Here is a 19,780-nt window from a genome sequence, read left to right as displayed (position 1 = left end):
AACATGACAGATTTTCGGGACTTCTAGCCTCGTCTTCAGATTTGCCTGTATTCGGTTCTATATGCTGGCGAGGTCTAAATATATTTTGACTTTTCGTCAGTGAAGGAAACATGGAAACTCTCTGTCCATTGGAAATAAATACAATTTCAGCAATATTGTTTTTTCTGTGGCCAAATGCTGGTCTTCGTAGATCATTAAGGACCAAGTAAAAGAAGAAGATGTGAACAAAAAAGTGTTCTTACTTTTATTGAACAAAATACATCACTAGACTACACAATAAATAGAAGTATTTTTGCCATCACTGAAGGACTTACATGAGTTAATCACTTGGATCATTTCTGTATAGTGGAAACAATACAACAACCTACACCTCCTTCCCTTCGTGAAATCCGTACGCCCAGTCATTGCACCAGTAGACAGCTAAACGTCTGTCTAACTAGATTTTCCTTACGGCTTCTGCCACTTCTTCTGAACTCGCCCTGCTGTAATAAACCCCGGAAGCTCAACAGCTACTGTGGAATACGCTGTTGCTATATTTTTGTGCTCCTGCGGATAGCTCGTAGCCAGGCTTCGTAGCTTTGAGGACTTAGTCTTCAAAAGGAGGCTCCAAACCGAAGAAAGATTGGTCGCCAATTCGCTGATCAGACCTAGAAAGGAAAATTATATTATTACAAATCCCAGAAAGGGGTAGTTTCTTTTATACCACAAAAAGTCACAATCGTTGAAACGTCTGTTGGACTCTATGAGGACCACATACAACACTTTTACTGTATGTAATACAGTTTGGAGTTTAACATTTTTTCGTGATCAGTTTTGGCTGTTTAACTAAGGATAATGTCTAAACTGATGAGTTAAACATATAACAAATGTAATCTGAGTCTCAAGGTAGTTGTTCATAACCAAAACCGGTCATAAAGGAATGAAAAATTGGGTCTAAACGGAAAATAAATATATTGAAAAAAAAACAGAAAAAGTTTACGAGCATTCTACGATGATCTTTTTTATTTAAGCAATTCCCGTCATTTCTACGTAATAATTCATTGAAAAAATATAAAATTAGAGTCCTCCTTCTGGACAAAAAGACTTCTTAGACTATTCCTCTGGCAGCTAAATACCCAGACGGGACTGCATGTTTAAATCTTGTCGGCGAGTCAAAGAGGAGTGCGAATGGATTTTATGACACCCAGCCATCCAGCACTAATTCATCAGTTTCTGAAAAAATAACCTAGACGACAAGCAAAATCACTTGGCATATATAATTACCACTCAGTTTCTTCGTTTAATTCCTTAAGTTGTAAGTACGGCAATTAACAACGATCCATATACATCAGCGCGAAAACTACAATCATACCAGGTATCAAAAAATGGTTCAAATGGCTCTGAGCACTATGGGACTTAACATCGATGGTCATCAGTCCCCTAGAACTTAGAACTACTTAAACCTAACTAACCTAAGGACATCACCCAACACCCAGTCATCACGAGGCAGAGAAAATCCCTGACCCCGCCGGGAATCGAACCCGGGAACCAGGGCGCGGGAAGCGAGAACGCTACCGCACGACCACGAGCTGCGGACATACCAGGTATCTCTTCGAAACTAACTCCGACATGTCAAAACCTGATGCAACAAAGTGTCATATCTCTAGCTTGACACTTTGAGTGCCTGAGTGCTTAATTCGAATGTTAGTAGACAAACAAACTAAGTACTGTTTTTCCCTCGCTTGTCTACAATTGTATTGTATTGTATGTTAACCGGGAGTCTAGAAACGACGGAGAGGCCCTGTCCCCGCCGCAGCCACAGTGCTTCACAACCCCACGACGACTACCGCAGTCCACTTCACCCCTCCACCGCTCCACACCGAACCCAGGGTTATTGTGCTGTTCGGCCCCCGGTGGACCTCCCCAGGGAACGTCTCACACCAGACGAATGTAACCGCTATGTTTGCGTGGTAGAATAATGGTGGTGTACGCGTACGTGGAGAACTTGTTTGTGCAGCAATCGCCGACATTGTGTAGCTGAGGCGGAATAAGGGGAACCAGCCTGCATTCACCGGTGCAAAAGGAAAACCGCCTAAAATAGTGCATTCATTGTAATGCAGAAAAAGAGCGATTTATCTGACGAGCAAAACGTCATGATCATTGGCATTTGGGCCACGGGTGGAAGCATTTCCGAAACGAATATGTTTGTATACTGTTCGCTTGCCGACGTGGTGAAAGTATACCGTGCACGGCAAAATGGCGCTGTCCAAAACTGGCACTCAGGCAACTGTGGTGCGTCACGTACCGTAGATGACAGGGCTGGACGACGGCTGTAGAGATGTGTACGGGCGAACAGACGTGCAACTGATGGCACAGATGAACCAAGGGGCTACCAACAGTGTCTCCTCAACCACCGATCAGCGAATGTTGCTGAGTGTGGGCCTCCACAAGAGGTGCCTTGTTCATGCACCCACGCTGCCTGTTGTTCTTCGACGATGAAGTCTTGAATTTGCACGCCAATACCGCAACTGACGCCCGCTGAATGGGAGAAGAAAAGATTTTTAATAAGCATCCCATGTATCGATATGCCAAAGTGGTTAACCTGTTTCAAATGTGGAAGGTCTCACGTTTGGTGGCTGGTAATAACTGCTGGCCACTAAAATTGCAAAACCAGGAATGCTACCAAATAACGAAATTTTGTTTCTTGTGTGCAGTGTGGTAGCAAGAACACATGTCAAAATTTGTAAATGATTTGGGGAGAACAGATTGTGAAATTTAGTACATATAGCTGCCAGCTCTGGCAGCAACAAAGGCTCTAATGTAGCTGGACTACGAGTTGACCTGGACTTGGATGACTGATCTGAGTATGTCACTCCACGCTGCTTCAACACTAATCCAAAATTCGCCAGTCGTATCAGCTGGTGAGTGGTCGCACGCCAATCTCTCCGAAAACCGTGGCCAGTTCATAATCAGGGATGAACACAGCAAACCTGTACTGTATTGCAGATCTGTTAAGAGTTCAGCTACAGTATAGCCATCATCAGTGCTTTTAGTAGCGAGAAACATAGACCCAAAAAGCTTGCACATACACGTCTTACAAAAACGACATGTGCATATACCAGCTTTCTAGGTCTATATGACTCGCTACTAAACGCATTGGTGAAAGTGTGTACCGTGACTGAAATCTAGCTAGGTCTGCAACAAAATATAGATTGATACGCGATACGCCACTGTGTTTATCTCTGACTATAATCATTTCATAGTCGGTGACCACAATCATTCCTAATGGAATTCAGCTCCATGGCCAGATGTTTACAGTGGGTGAAAGGTCTGGAGAATGTGCTGACGAGGTCAACAGTCAAACATAACCTACGGTATATCGATGTAGGTGAGGACATCCCGGGGAGGACAGGGTGTTACCTTGTTGAAAGATAGTGTCAGAGACACTTCGAAAACAGGACACAGCTATCGACCTTAAAGCATCAGAAATGTAACGGCTGGCCGTCGTCAAAATTACTGGCGATTCGGAGCAAAGGTGATGCTTTTTGTACCCAAGGGCACCCCTTACCATCATAACAGATGCTGGAACCATATGCTGCTGACGAATGCAGCCTGGAACGTTTGCTCTCCTCATAGAAACAACACACGTCAGTCGCGATGCCGCACGCAGAACTCGTCCAAAACGGCGTGGAGCCACTCATATGTCCAGTGTAGTCGTTGGGCGTGCCATTGTTGTCGCCCCTCTCTCTGCTGGCGCGTGTAGGGAAATTACAACAATGATCGTAGTGGTGACAGTTCTTGGTGGTCCACTGTTAGTGTGGAAAATTGTCTTGCTGCAAATAAGGGCATTACCTGGTTAACGATTATCGCTCACTTTCACGTGGATAACACTATACGCAGGCAGCTCAGGTATGCACTCATGACTCAAAACATAATGACCACCTGCTTAATAGCTTCTTTGTCCGTCTTTGGAACGAAATACATGACTGATCCTACGTATCAGGGATCTGACAGTTTGTTGGTACGGTTATGCAGAGAGACATAACTGACATGCGATTTCAATTATCAATCTGCTGCATAAACTTCCCTTACTTACAGAACATAGGCGGCGTTACTCTCACCAATTTTTTGTAAGAGCACTGGAATGTTAAGCATTTGTCTATCAATGCTTGTAGAACGCTTAATGCCAGTTGGACATTCATTGCATTGAGCCTCATTGTGTTGCAATATTAGCAACCAGCATCAATAAAATCTTCTCGGTTAACAAGCCGCGCCATTTCGAATAAAGCACTCGAGCTTTCGATAGGTGTCTGCACCATTGTCATCCGGAGCTATAATCACTGAGTGTCAGGCCTGGCATCGTGTTCTGCTTATACAGATGTAATGGCAGCGTCTGGAACCTTCCAGTGAGAGCTGGAGCGGCGCATGCGCGGAAGGCAGGTTGGGCAGCACCTAGCAGCTGCGTCCCCCCCGTGAGACCGAGTCACGTCACGTGGCGCGGGCGGCTGGCGCCACGTTTGAAACTGCCGCTCCCACGTCCCTACAAACGTCAAGCCTACGTCTTTGCTTCCATTCAGTGTTCATCAAGGTAACTGTAAGACAGAAATACTGCGACCGTGAAGATGCAAGCCACAGGTGAAGTAAAGCCAAGACTTGTGGCTTGAATCACGTGGAGACCACAAAGGCCAGGTTGAGGTACCTGAATTGTAAAGGTGTTTTCTACCCTTCGCACCCATAGGCATCTCTGCTTCACGAAGTGTGAGCGTTTCGTGCTGTTCATCTACATCTGCACCTACATGGATACTCTGCAAATCACATTTAAGTGCCTGGCAGGGGGTTCATAGAACCACCTTCACAATTCTCTATTATTCCAATCTCGTATAGCGCGCGGAAAGAACGAACACCTATATCTTTACGTACGAGCTCTGATTTCCCTTATTTTATTGTAGTCATCGTTTATCCCTATGTAGGTCCGTGTCAACAAAATATTTTCGCATTCTGAGAAGCAATTTGGTGATTGGAATTTCGTGAGAAGATTTCGTCGTAACGAAAAACGCCTTTCTTTTAATGATGTCCAGCCGAAATACTGTATCATTTCTGTGACACTCCCTCACATATTTCGCGATAATACAAAACGTACTTCCCTTCTCTGAACTTTTTCGATGTACTCTGTCAGTCCTATCTGGTAAGGATCACACACCGTGCAGTAGTATTCTAAAAGTAGACGGACAAGCGTAGCATAGCCAGTCTCCTTAGTAGATTTGTTACATTTTCTAAGTGTCCTGCCAATAAAACGCAGCCTTTGGTTAGCCTTCCCCAGAACATTTTTTATGTGTTCCTTCCAATTTAAGTTGTTCGTACTTGTAATTCCTAGGTATTTAGTTGAATTTACGGTTTTTAGATTAAACTGACTTATCGTGTAGCCCAAGTTTAATGAATTCCTTTTAGCACTCTTGTGGATGGCCTCACACTTTTCGTTAGTTAGCATCAATTGCCAATTTTCGCACCATTCAGATATCTTTTCTAAACCGTTTTGGAATTTGTTTTGATCTTCTACTGACTTTATTAGTCGATAAAGGACAGCGTCATCTGCAAACAACCTAAGACGGCTGCTCAGATTTTCTCCCAGATCTTTTATATAGATAAGGAACAGGAAAGGGCCTGCAACACTACCTTGAGTAACGCCAGAAATCACTTCTGTTTTACTCGATGACTTTCCGTCATTTACTACGAACCGTGACATCTGGAAGGAAATCACAAATCCAGTCACATAACAGAGACGATATTCTATAAGCACGCGATTTCACTACAAGCCGCCTGTGTCGTATAGTGTCAAAAGCTTCCGGAAATCCAGAAATACGGAATCGATCTGAAATCCCTTGTCAACAGCACTTGAAATATAACACAATTGTTGTAGATGCCGGTAATGTATGTGTGTGTACTGTGTTGTGAGATGGTGAGAGAAGGGAGTGGAGAAACCCAGTAGCCTACTGCTCTCGAATAGCAGCAAGGGGGCCATCTACATCTACATCTACATCTACATGATTACTCTGCAATTCACATTTAAGTGCTTGGCAGAGGGTTCATCGAATCACAATCATACTATCTCTCTACCATTCTACTCCCGAACAGCGCGCGGGAAAAACGAACACCTAAACCTTTCTGTTCGAGCTCTGATTTCTCTTATTTTATTTTGATGATCATTCCTACCTATGTAGGTTGGGCTCACCAAAATATTTTCGCATTCGGAAGACAAAGTTGGTGACTGAAATTTCGTAAATAGTTCTCGCCGCGACGAAAAACGTCTTTGCTTTAAAGACTTCCATCCCAACTCGCGTATCATATCTGCCACATGCTCTCCCCTATTACGTGATAATACAAATCGAGCTGCCCTTTTTTGCACCCTTTCGATGTCCTCAGTCATTCCCACACCGCGCAGCAATATTCTAACAGAGGACGAAAGAGTGTAGTGTAAGCTGTCTCTTTAGTGGACTTTTTGAATCTTCTAAGTGTCCTGCCAATGAAATTCAACCTTCGGCTCACCTTCCCCACAATATTATCTATGTAGTCTTTCCAACTGATGTTGTTAGTAATTTTAACAGTCAGGTACTTAGTTGAATTGGCAGCCTTGAGAATTGTACTATTTATCGAGTAATCGAATTCCAACGGATTTCTTTTGGAACTCATGTGGATCACCTCACACTTTTCGTTATTTAATGTCAACTGCCACCTGCCACACCATACAGCAAACTTTTCTAAATCGCTTTGCAACTGATACTGGTCTTCGGATGGCCTTACTAGACGGTAAATTACAGCATCATCTGCGAACAACCTAAGAAAACTGGTCAGATTGTCAACCAGGTCATTGATACAGATCAGGAACAGCAGAGGTCCCAGGACGCTTCCCTGGGGAACACCTGATATCAGTTCAGTGTTACTCGACGATTTGTTATCTATTCCTACGAACTGCAACCTTCCTGACAGGAAATCACGAATCCAGTCGCACAACTGAGACGATACCCCATAGGCCGGCAGCTTGTGAGGAACGGTGTCAAAAGCTTTCCGGAAATCTAGAAATACGGAATCAACTTGAGATCCGCTGTCGATAGCGGCCATTACTTCGTGCGAATAAAGAGTTGGACAAGAACGATGTTTTCTGAAACCAAGATTCATAATGTTTGAATACAGTATATGCTCCAAAACCCTACTGCAAACCGACGTCAATGATATAGGTCTGTAGTTCAACCTTAATGTGCCCATCGACTTCATGGGACAGTGCGCAGAGGTTAGACATTTAATCCAGGAGTTTGGTGCAAAGACTGTTGGGCAGGGACCTTACACCACCACCAATCCCGTCCACTCCGCCATAAAAGCAAATGGAAGATTGCCAACAGTGCGTGGAATACCTGGATGACCTAGTGGTCACTGTCGACGGTGTGTAATTTCTGTGATCTGAGGGAACCGGTATATCCACCTGACAAGCTGCAGGTACCGAGCACAGACTGGGGACAGACTCACCCGATGTAATGGCAGACGCCGGTGGCATCCCGGAACTGGCCCTGTGGACAGCCGCCGGTGCCGGCACCTTCTCCCACAGCCTTGCCTTCCCGCCTCTGAGTGGGCACGAGCTGTGCGGCCGCGGGCTGTTCCGGCGGCGGCTGGCCCTGGTGGCCGGTGGCCGCCCTGGACAGCACCAGCGCCGGCGACTCTGCCACCAGCACCGCCTCCAGCGCCTGTGTCCCTGCCGCCTGCAGGTCCTCCTCCCCCTCGCGCTGCTGCTGCGGTTCTTGCTGGGTATCCTCCTGACGCTGCTGCTGACCCTTCGGCGGGCCCTCCACTACAGTGACCTGTACCGAGCAGAGAGCACTCATTGTCAAGGTCGTCTTATCACGGTCGGAGGCAGTCAAAACAAGTGCACCATTCAGAGCACTGGATCCCGACCTTTTTGACACCCGTACTCGATAATGTTTCGGGAAAGCAGCCGGCTGTCGTTTAATGCAAGGTACGATATTTCACCTGCGTATCTGCTAGACATCGTCAGGTGATTCTGTGAATATAGTGCCTCTCAGCTCGTAAATATTTACGGAAGTCATAGTTCTAATAAATATTTCTTCACTAAAACTGGTTTCAGTTCTCAGACCGTCATTAGGAAGGGAACACATGAAACGCATTTCATAATTAGCTGACAGTGTAACGCTATCTTGCATGCATGCTCACTAAAACTCTCATAATACGTCACATACTCACTTAAGAAATTTGACATAGCTTTCAAGGCACTATAAATGGTTCAAATGGCTCTGAGCACTATGCGACTTAACTTCTCAAGTCATCAGTCGCCTAGAACTTAAAACTAATTAAACCTAACTAACCTAAGGACATCACACACATCCATGCCCGGGGCAGGATTCGAACCTGCGACCGTAGTGGTCGCTCGGTTCCAGACTGTAGCGCCTAGAACAGCACGGCCACTCCGGCCGGCGGCGCTATAAACGTACGGAGTCAAATGGCATAGAATCCATCATAAGATACTGAAAATAAAAGTACATCACCAAAGCAACGTGCTGGCAGTGTGAATGACATACGTAGAGTGCATCCACACACAGTGTTGGAACGATACTGTATATAAAGAAAAAGATTAATGCTGGTACATTGTATTACTGACTGCGTAATACATTTTCCTAATCGGCAACTTTTAACACGTATTTGGGTATGTCGTTATATACGCAAGTGTACAAAAGGAACAGGCGCAATTAACTTTCGCATGTTGTGTCAGTGTCAAGTAACGTAGCTCGAGGAAACTTAGGCCATACATAGTAAAAACTGCTACAGTATAGAAGACGATGAGAATAACACAAATGATACTTTAATTCAAAGACATTACACTGGAGCACCGCGATTTATGATCCACCTGGACGTTGCAGAAGGAGAGACATGATTCCTAATAGGGTGTGCCATCACCACCTATGACAATGCATCCTCTGGAAAATACTCCCAGCTTCCAACAAGGTTAATAAGAATTTCTTGCGGTAGAGCTTCCTAGTCCTCCACCAGCGCAGTTGGCAAGTGGCGCATGGTCGTTAGCGCGTCTGGACGTGCTGCAGTACGTTCTTCCAACGCTTGCCTCACGTGCGCGATAGGATTTAAGTTGGACGATAGGCCAAGCCTGTCCATTAGTCGCATATCCTTCTATTCCAAACGCTCCTCAACTTACGCTATTCGATGCGGTCGCGCATTGTCACCCATTTGATTTTTGCAACCCACGAAGTTGACCATTGCTGTTGCATATTCATTACTCATACAGTGAAATGCAATGAAACAACAATTTTGGCAATTGCTAATTCATTTCGGATAGCACTTGAGCCTGTACGGCTCACTATTTAAATTTGTTTCGGTTCAGAAATGATCCGCCTTAACAGTATTCGCCGCGATCTCAATGTCGAGGTCGAATTGGTGTCTCTGGTCGCCGCATATCTTTGGCGCGTTGGCCTCCCGCGCTCCGCGAGGCGAGAGAACGAGGGAGAAGGGGGCAGCGGGGAGTGCATTGTGTGTGAGGAGCGACGTCGGTGTCGGAGGACTAGGCCGCTGGTCGGTGGGCCCCGCGGAAGCTTTCGGTTGGGGACGGAACGTCGTGGGTTCGATGGTCCTGGTGTGGAACGCCGATGTTGTCCCGATCGCTATCGTCGTATGGTCATTCAAATGCTGAGAATTGATTTGTTGGTTCTGCCCGTGGATTCCGACGCCGGCCGCGGTGGTCTAGCGGTCGCCGGCACGGTAGCTCAGCGTGTTCGGTCAGAGGCTTAGCTACCTTGTGTAATAAAAAAAAAACTGAGTTAATTGATCAACATCGAACTGAAACGGGTGTCTTTTGACCTCCGCCCCGGGCAGATACAACGAACGAAAACGAACAAAAAAAAAAAAACGGCACGGTAGCTCAGCGTGCTCGGTCAGACGGTTAGCAGCCCTCTGTAATAAAAAAACTGAGCTAATCGATCAACAACGAACTTAAAACGGATGTCTTACAACGTCCGCCCCGAGCAGATGCAACGAACAAAAGAGAACAAAACGAGATTAAAAAAAAAAGAAGCGGTTCAGGCACTCAGTCCGGAACCGCGCGGCTGCTACGGTCGCAGGTTCGAATCCTGCCTCGGGCATGGATGTGTGTGATGTCCTTAGGTTAGTTAGGTTTAATTAGTTCTAAGTTCTACCGGACTGATGACCACAGATGTTAAGTCCCATACTGCTCAGAGCCATTTGAACCATTTTTTTTTTTATTCCGACGAAGAATTGCGGCAAGTTTGGTGTATGAGGTGAACATAAGATTTCTGAAAAGGTCCATGTTTGTGGCGCGTATATTAGATTTGAGTCGTGTAAGCTTTGCTTCGGTACTGCAGTCTCCAGTTAGAGCGCTGCTTGGGAGGACAGCGTTGATATCAGGATTGTCATCTATTTAGCACCTTTAAGGTAAATGACTGTTTTGGATGGAAGGTGGATCCAAGTGAGGCACCAAATCATTGCTTGTCTTATTAAGAAACCAAAGTAAGCCCCAGCGTGATAAACTGTTATATACAGTTATAAGGAGCAATTTGTGAGGAGTTAGTGGAACAAATTGATTACTTCAAGTTCAAAAATGGTTCAAATGGCTCTGAGCACTATGGGACTTAACATCTGAGGTCATCAGTCCCCTAGAACATAGAACTACTTTAAGCTAAATAACCTAAGGACATCGCACACATCCATGCCGGAGGCTGGATTCGAACACGTGACCGTAGCGGTCTTCAAGTACTTGAATACTAAATAATAAGTAGCATGACATGCAATGAAGAAATAAAAACAAGGTCAGCTGTAGAAAGAAAAATCAAAAATCACGAGAAAGTTTAATGAAATGTATTGTATGGAGTATTGCCCTGCATGGTGCCAAAACATGGTCACTACTATGGAGGGAGAAGAAATGTTTGGAGGCTTTTGAAACGTAGATCTGCAGAGGAATTCAAGACGTTAAATGGACAGATAAAATAAGGAATGATGTTGCACTACATAGAATGACTCAGAAAAGACAATACTGGAAACAAGAAAAAAAAAGAAATTGGCCAGGACGTTGGACAAAAAGAGGATGTATCATGAACGATACACTAAAAGTAATGATGATAGGACCAGACGAAAAGTAAGATACCAGCTAACTGACAACATTAAGGCTGATGCATCGTATACAGCGGTGAAAAGTATGGTGGGAAACCAGGAGGACTGCAGAGTGCTGAATTTGCAGTGATGGACATGTCTTATAGGCACTTTTTAATGGAATTTGGGCGTCGGGTCACTTTCTTGACGCGTGGCGTGAGGCAGTTTTAATCCCTTTTTTAAAACCTGGGAAAGACCGCACGAGCCCGAGTAGCTACCGTAGTGTTGCCCTCACTAGTTGCATAGGGAAGACCTTGGAGCGGATGGTCAACCGCCGCCTTGTCTGGATGTTAGAATCCCGGCAACTCCTTAGTCGCTTTCAGTGTGGGTTCAGGAGGTTTCGTTCCACCTTCGATAACCTGGCCCTACTGGAGGCGGCTATACAACAAGCTTTCCTACGCCGTCATCACCTTCTAGGTGTATGTTTTGACATTGAGAAGGCCTACGATACCACTTGGAGGCGTCTTATCCTGGAGCAACTTCACGAATGGGGTTTTCGGTGTTGTCTTCCTCTTTTTATTCAGTCTTTCCTCTCGCCACAATATTTTCGATACCGAATTGGTGACGTCCTGTCTGATCGCTTTGAGCAGGAGAACGGTGTCCCTCAGGGTAGCGTTTTAAGTGTGACTCTCTTTGCCATCGCTATTAATAGCATTACGTCCATAGTACATGGGGAGCTGACAGGACTTGTCTGCTCCAGTTTTACAGGGCGTTTGTGCGATCTCGGCTCGATTATGGGTGCACGGTGTATGGGTCTGCGAGGCCTTCTTACTTGAAGATGTTGGACGTTGTGCACCATGAGGGGCTTCGGTTGGCCACTGGGGCATTCCGAACTAGCCCCATACCAAGCCTCTGTGCAGAGGCTGGTGAACCGCCACTTCCTATGCGGTGACGGCTACTTACAGTGCGCCAGGCGTATAAAACTTTGTCCACACCATACACCCCTGCATACCCTGCCATTGCTCAGCCTCCTCTGGCACAGTTATTTCATAACCGGCAATGTGCGACGCAGCCCTATGGGATTCGCGCACAGGATTGCCTCGCTGCGATGTCTATATCTGGTCTTCGTGTTTTGCGTCGCGGTTGGAGCAGATCCCCACCTTGGCTCCTCCGGAGACCCAAACTTATTTTAGATTTGGCTAATTTTAAGAAAGATCGCACACCAGATTTTACGTTCCAATGTCTGTTTTTTAACATTTTAGATGTGCATCACGGTTTCACTGTCGTGTACACCGATGGCTCCAAACAGGAGAATTTCCTTGGCTGTTCTGTAGTGTTCCCTGATCAAGTTACCCGGATTCGCCTCCCTGCTGAATATACCGTTTTCGCAGCGGAGCTCCACGCGATCCTGAAGGCACTGGAGCAGATGAATCGTGTTCGGGGCGATCGATTTCTTCTCTGCTCCGATTCTCTTAGTGCCTTGCAATCACTGCAGAACCTGTATCCGACTGAGGCGATGGTCCAGCTGATACATGACCAACGGTACTTGCTCCAATGGCGAGGTACAGAAGTATCCTTCTGCTGGGTGCCTGGTCATGTTGGCATCTGGGGCAATGAACAGGCCGATCGGGTTGCCAAGGAGGCCTGCAGAGAGCAGGATGTGGTCCAGTGTCCTATTCCCTTGCAGTCAGTCATCGCTGCACTCCACAGGAAGTGCATGGAGTTGTGGGAGGACGAATGGCTGGCGGTGACGGCCAAGAAACTGCGGTTGATAAAGTCAACCACTCGGCCGTGGCGTTCCTCCTGCCGGTTGCTCAGGTGGGAGGAGGTGGCCCTCACACGTCTTCGGATCGGGCACTGTCCTCTCACACATAGCTTTTTATTAGGGCGGGAGGATCCACCGTTTTGTGATGCTTGTGATGTGCACATCTCTGTCCGGCACATTTTAACAGACTGCTTTTTATACCGTGATGCATGGGCAGAAGCACAAGTTGCTGGGGATCTGCCTTCTGTTTTACCTAATGATGAGACGTGTGTGTCTAGGGTTTTTAAGTTTTGTGATGTGTCTGGACTCTGGCCTAAAATTTTAGGCTGGAGGTTTTAGTGTATTGCAGAGTGGCTGACTCCTCCCCCTTTTTTCCTTGCGGTCAACCAGCCACTTCCATCTGCTACATTGTTTTAGCTTCCTCTATCATTTTCTTCCTGTGTTGTCCATGTTTTACTGCTGACGCTCTGCTTCATCCCACGCTTTGGTGTGGGTGAGCACGTGTTTTTCGACGATTGTTACCCATGTTTTCTGTTCCGTTTTATATTCCTGTTGTGGGATTTTTCTTGACTTCTGTCTCACTATGTTACTGAACGGGCGCTGAAGACCTTGCTGTCGTGCGCCCAAAACCCCTCTACTACTACTACTACTACTACACAACACATCGTCATTATTACTTGGCAAAGCTAACTAGAGACCCTGCTAGGATGGCAGTTACACCGTGTTTACGTCCAGGAAACAGGCCGGCGAAATAGTGAGAGCGTATACTCATACTTCGGTATTTTTATAAGAAGATGGCTGGCACACGCAGCACTTCTACACGCCAATGCCCTGCATAACACAACAATTAAACACTGACCAGCACTTTTTATCCATGAATACATATTTGGTCTAAATAAAGCATACTCAGTTTAATCCTGATACTTCCGTAAGACATTAATGTATCTCCCCTTTTGTGAAACCATGTCATCTCGTTCGCACACATGATATTCGTTAATTCCAGCATTTCGTAAAACCAAATCTCATGGACTGAATATGCAACAAAATATGTAAAGTTTTCACCAGGCTGTTTCTTTTTTTTTTTTCGAGAAGCTGCTGGCCAATAAACCATATCGTCGATGGCATATTTATTACTATTGAGTCGCACCACTGCGTATCGGCGTCTGTGTCGAGCGGTGTTTCAGACGTTAAATTTAGCTGTCGGCTTCCCTATCAATTTCCCTGTCTAGATAATCATTGAGCTGCTCAGAGAAAAAGAGGAAAAAATGACAACTACGTGAAGCGCTGAAAATTCCTCGCAGATTAAAACCGTGTGCTGGGCTGACACTCCAATTCAAGCTCTTGTCTTCCGAGGGCCAGTGCTCAACCAACTGGGCTACGCAGCTGGGCTACGCAGCTTTACTTCCACCAGTACCTGATCTCCTACCTCCGAAAGTTCAAAGCACTCCTTCGAAACTTGCAGAACTAGCACTCCTGGAAGAAAGGATATTGCGGAGACATGGCTTAGCGACGGCCTTGGGGATGTTCCCAAAATGAATTTTTCACTCTGCAGCGGAGTGCACGCTGATATGAAACTTCCTGACAGATAAAAACTGTACGTCGGACCGAGACTCGAACTCGGGATCTTTACCTTTTGCGGGCAAGTGCTCTACCGACTGAACTACCCAAGCATGACTCACAACCCTTGCTCACAACTTTACATTCATTCTGGAAAAGCCTCCCAGGCTGTGACTAAGCTATGTCTCCGCAATATCCTTTCTTCCAAGAGGGCTAGTCCTGAAAGTCTCCCAGGAGAACTGTCAAATTTGGAAGGTAGAAATTGAGGCACTGGAGGAAGTAAAGCTGTGAGGACGGCTCGCAGATCGTGATGGTACAGCACAAGCCCGTGAAAGGCAAATGTCCCGAATTCTAGTCTCGATCCGGGCCACAGTTTTAATCTGTCAGGAAGTTCCACATGAGCGCACACAACGCTGCAGAATGAAAAATTCATTCTACTTGAGGCACAGCCCGTTTGTTGCAACTAGAATGGGAATAATGTGCTTACCGTATTCGATGAAAGAGGGTCTGGGAGAGTTTCCTTCATTATGGCGTAAGGGCAATATCATTTTCTTACCAGTAACACGTCTTCACTGTTTTTCTGACAGCGGGACGCTCAACGGTAACACATAACAACTACTTTATCAAAGTACGTCACCGTGTTGGAAACATATACCAACAAAATTTCTTAATCAGGCAGCTTCTACTACTGAGAAGGGCATAATTCGGTCTCAAAGAGATGCATTCGTGCTGTGGAATGTAAGACAGTTGTGCTGCAACATCTCTGGAAATTGGCTTGTATATTTAATGTGCATGAACCCACCTCGGTGGCCTCTGGAGCTAAATTGGGAGACAGGTTATCCTGGTGGTGGAAGAAAATTTCAATATCAGAATTTTGTCGACAGTGTTTAGATTTAAAAACACACAGCAGAATAAATTAGTCTTTAAAGCCCCTGGCAAGAAAAAAGGTTGGGCAGCGTCTTTGTGCCGCGTGATCCAGAAGTAACGGGTCCTGTTGTATGAACCACTGAAGATAAGAAACTGCATCAATAGGTAACTAGTGTTTTTAGTTGTTAGAAAGACATGCTATTAATTTCCGTGTAATTCTATTCAAATCGCTCCAGTTCACTTTTTTAGTGGCTGATTTTATACTTTTTCTGTTACTGTTGGATCACCGGTAGATATTCCTGGGTGCACAGTCAGAGGTATTGCATTACGTAATGAAACAGTCTCTTTTGAACTATTGGAAATAGAGGCACTAACAAATATATACATTTAATTTCTATGTGTGCTTCCACTGAATGAAATGGAGAAATCCTGCGTTTCACAGATAACTCAAAGGATTTCTTTTGCAGTTATCTAGACTGAGTCAATTTACGTGGTATTTACACATGTTTCTGTACGGCCGGGAGAGCGGACTTCTGGCCACATGCCCCTCCATTCCCGCATGTAGCGACACCTATGGCCTGAGGATGAGACGCGGTCGGAACAGCTGGGTCTTCCGAATCCTCTTCTGACGGAATTACATAAGGTTTGTTCGTTTGTATGGTCACTCGGTGATCAGTTAAGGATCGCTAAATAAAGAGGTTAAGTTTAATAAAAATGAACATATTAGCCTTTGACTTTTTTCGTGGTTCACCTCCTCCGTTCTACTTATTGAATTGAATCGTTGTGCGTCATTTTCTCTGTCATTAGCGTTGGTGATGGTCTAACATTGGTCTTTTCACAACTGTTGTGCATAGTGGGTTGCTGCTGGGAGCTGATCTTCCAACCAAGGAATAAGTTAACAGGAAATCTTGTAAGATAGACACAGGATTTTAGGTCACGTTCCTGTGCTTCCAGTCACGGACGTTTCCGCAGCTAATTCCACGCTTGAAACGTTAATACGTTTTGGTTTCAAACATTAGAGGTCTACCTTCTCGTATCTTAGGTTAAAGCCGGCCTTCTTTGGCGTTAAAAATCTTATTACACGACGGAGGAATGAATGATGACTAGTGTTTGAATTGGAATATTTTTTTAACTTGCGAGTTTATCGGGCTGTTTACACGTTAGATCTAGTTCCCATCTGAGTTGTAATCTATGTTTAATTCGATACTCAGACACTAATCACGGGGTGTGACTCTTTACTTACTATTTGCCGTGCTTGCAGCGTACAAGTTTCAGTACACCATATTTTAGCGAATCGGGACTGAATTCTGAGAAGAGGGAAGCTGCAAAGTTGTTTAAATTGCCCTCCGTTTTTTCTGAGGAATAGACGGGAAATGAACGAGTTTTAGTGACATATCTTGACCTGGTTCAAGCATAACACTTCAGACTGAAAATTATAATATGTCTCAGAGTGGCTGGGTGATCAGTTTTCAGTTTAAGGAACATCTTACTGAGATTTTGTTCAATATTTTATTCCGTAATGATGTGAGAGTAGTTTGTAATATATTAAATTGGCAAACAGCGTCCATTTTAAAATAGTCCATATTTACTACTACAGTTTTTCACCGTAGATGCTACATAGGTAAAATAACTTGAAGGCGTAACCACGAATCTTGAGGACATTATTGGCTACTCTACAGAAATTGTTGGTACTATCACTTCAAAGTCGCCTTCAATGGTCTAAACAGTGGTCATTGGGAACAAAAGACTATTTGGGAATTGACTTTGGATTTTTTATCTGAACTGTTTTACTTCTTTGACTGTTGTAAGTTTTAAGAACTGACAGGATCCACGATTTCATCACCTGTTTGTGCTTTTAGAGAGTTCTTTCACACTTCCTTTATTGGACTGTTTCAACATTTTATCACTTCATGTGTTACTTCGGATACTAAAAACCACTACGACGATCGACCAAAATGGTACTATTATCGATGGTATTATGTGGCTGTATACAGAGGTACACAAAGCAAAAAGTGTACTACGAATTGTAAATCATTGTCAGTTATGCAATAAGTAGATTTGTAAAACAATAACACCTATTTTAAAAAATCATGTAATAACTATTTAAATACGCAATAAATGAAACGAAATGAGTACAGATTGTTGAAGTGATTAAGTGACGAGTAAAAATAAGGAGTGAAATAGAACTCCACCCAAACTTTCACCTCATACACCAGACTTCGTCGGAATAAAAAAAATGGTTCAAATTGCTCTGAGCACTATGGGACTTAACATCTGAGGTCATCAGTCCCCTAGAACTTATAACTACTTAAACCTAACTAACCTAAGGACATCACACACATCCATGCCCGAGGCAGGATTCGAACCTGCGACCGTAGCAGCAGCGCGGTTCCAGACTGAAGCGGCTAGAACCGCTCGGCCACAGCGGCCGGCCATTGGGTGCCCTCACCAGGCTCGAACTCTTATGGGAATGGGCAAAATGGCGCGAGCAATGAGAATAATGGTGATGGGACACTTCATCAGCAGTGTACGGATAACTTGAAAGTTTGAGTGTAACGGGATGCTTGCTACGGTAGTCTATGCAGTTGCGATAACCACTGTGTCTGGAAGGCGCAGTGGCCTGCACATCTGTCTAGCAAGCAGGACCGGGTTCGAATATCGGTCCGCCAAAGTTTTCAATTTTCACCATTGATTTAAATCAATGCCCACTCGCAGCCGCAGTCTATAATTCCTTTGTCTTTTAATTCGTAGTGGCTCCTGGATCAGTATGGTGTCTGTTCTTCCGGGCATATCCCAAAGCACAGAAATAACCTTTACACGGTCAAAAAAAAGTGTTCAAATGTGTGTGAAATGTTATGGGACTTAACTGCTAAGGTCATCAGCCCCTAAGCTTACAGACTACTTAACCTAAATTATCCTAAGGATAAACACACACACCCATGCCCGAGGGAGGACTGGAACCTCCGCCGCGAATAGCCGTACAGTCCACGACTGCAGCGGCCTAGACCGCACGGCTAATCCAGCGCGGCTTTACACGATCAATAAAGGTTGTGAATCTTCAGTTTCTCCCGGCGTATTTGCTGCTCGAACAGTCCAAGGGGATACTGCCGATTCATAGTGCCCGTTGGACACTATGAAAAATGGTTCAAATGAGTCTGAGCACTTTGGGACTTAACTTCTGAGGTCATCAGCCCCCTAGAACTTAGAACTACTTAAACCTAACTAACCTAAGGACATCACACACAGCCATGCCCGAGGCAGGATTCGAACCTGCGGCCGTAGCGGTTGCGCGGTTGCAGACAGTAGCGCCTAGAACCGCTGGGCCACTACGGCCTGCCGGTCACTATGAACCGGCAGTATACCAGTGGACTGTTTGAGCAATAAAGGTTGTATTCTTTAGAAACTTATGGTGGTCCATCGCTGAACTATGTAAGGTATTGAAGCTGTGGAGCAGTGCCTCGGTGCAGCAGGTGAGGAAATAAATGATGACTAACTGAAACCCTCAGCTGTGTTGTTGGTATACCTCGATGTGGACAGTTGAAAATGTGTGCCCCGACCGGGACTGTAACAACAGTAGTCTGTTCTTTCGGGAACAGTTACTGTCTTCACATATAGAGGCGAGAAAATTACCTGTATGGGCTGTTCGGCGGTGCGCACGTTGGCGCCGGACTTCTTGAGGAAGTCGAGGATGCCGAGCCCGCCGTTGCTGCCGGCCGCGGGGATGAGCACGACCACGAAGTTCTCGAGGTGCGCGTGCACGTTGAAGTCTCCCTCCTGGCGCTGGTCGTAGCGCACCGGCGCGCCGGCCACCAGCACGAGCGGCAGCAGCAGCGGCAGCAGCGGGGACGTGGCCGGCATCGTGGTCGCGGGGCTTCTGGCAGCGGCAGCTGCGGCGGCCCACGGTACCGCAAGCCCCCGTCCTCCGCCGCTCGCATCGTCTTATTTGCGGAGGAGGCCGCCTCGGCGGCCGTGGGAAGGGCAGCCTCCGCTGCCGCCGCGCTCGCTCCGCCTGTGAGAAGCCCGGTGCCAACGAACCGCTACGCCGCAATTCCCGTACCTACACGTTCAACGAGAAGGCATCTGGCTCCGCATACGGGTGGTTCACACTCGCGTCAACCGCTATTACGTTTGTCTACACCAGGCTCGTCCAAACTGTGCCCCTGGGGCGCTAGCGGCCGCGATCGCCCGCGTCCAGCGCCCCGGGCGAATTCGGGTGTTGCTGCAGTGGCCGAGCCGTGCCGCTTGCCTGGCCGTGCGGACCGCCCGAACGCCAGCCGATAGATATATTTGTTCGCCAGTTTTCCGTTCTGGCAGAGGACGTCTCACAAGTTCTCCAACTACAACTGACTGACCTACAGTGCTAAATCCGCCTGAAGGACCGCTTTCCTATGTGTAAAACTTTGGATGACTTTTACAGCTGTCTTCCATGAGAGAAATGTCTTCTCTTGCTCAAGCACGCGGCCAAAGTTGTCTCAATGTTTGGTTCCACGTATATTT

The 19,780-nt window shown here is 45.9% G+C and overlaps 1 protein-coding gene across 1 annotated transcript; it reads right to left on the bottom strand.

Annotated features, from left to right (window-relative positions):
- Positions 1 to 221: 221 nt before the first annotated feature.
- LOC126345116 (uncharacterized) lies at positions 222 to 19,207 on the bottom strand. Its single transcript, XM_050002076.1, has 3 exons — positions 18,914 to 19,207; positions 7,498 to 7,826; positions 222 to 647 (listed from the first exon to the last, which is right to left on the bottom strand). The coding sequence occupies exons 1-3, from the start codon at positions 19,139 to 19,141 to the stop codon at positions 587 to 589; spliced, it is 618 nt and encodes a 205-aa protein (XP_049858033.1). The 5' UTR covers positions 19,142 to 19,207; the 3' UTR covers positions 222 to 586.
- Between the last annotated feature and the right edge of the window lie 573 nt (positions 19,208 to 19,780).

Source organism: Schistocerca gregaria, chromosome 1 (assembly GCF_023897955.1).
Source record: "Schistocerca gregaria isolate iqSchGreg1 chromosome 1, iqSchGreg1.2, whole genome shotgun sequence".
In the NCBI taxonomy this organism is placed as follows: domain Eukaryota; kingdom Metazoa; phylum Arthropoda; class Insecta; order Orthoptera; family Acrididae; genus Schistocerca; species Schistocerca gregaria.
Note: the sequence above shows the minus strand (reverse complement) of the source record. Positions and strands in the feature narration are given on the sequence as shown.

Coding starts and splice junctions, on each gene's coding strand:
- LOC126345116 (XM_050002076.1), bottom strand. CDS start 19,141: ATGCCGGCCACGTCCCCGCTGCTGCCGCTGCTGCTGCCGCTCGTGCTG. Junction 7,827..18,913: donor CCGCCGAACAGCCCATACAG/GTAATTTTCTCG, acceptor TGCTCGGTACAG/GTCACTGTAGTGGAGGGCCC. Junction 648..7,497: donor GGCGTCTGCCATTACATCGG/GTGAGTCTGTCC, acceptor TTTCCTTTCTAG/GTCTGATCAGCGAATTGGCG.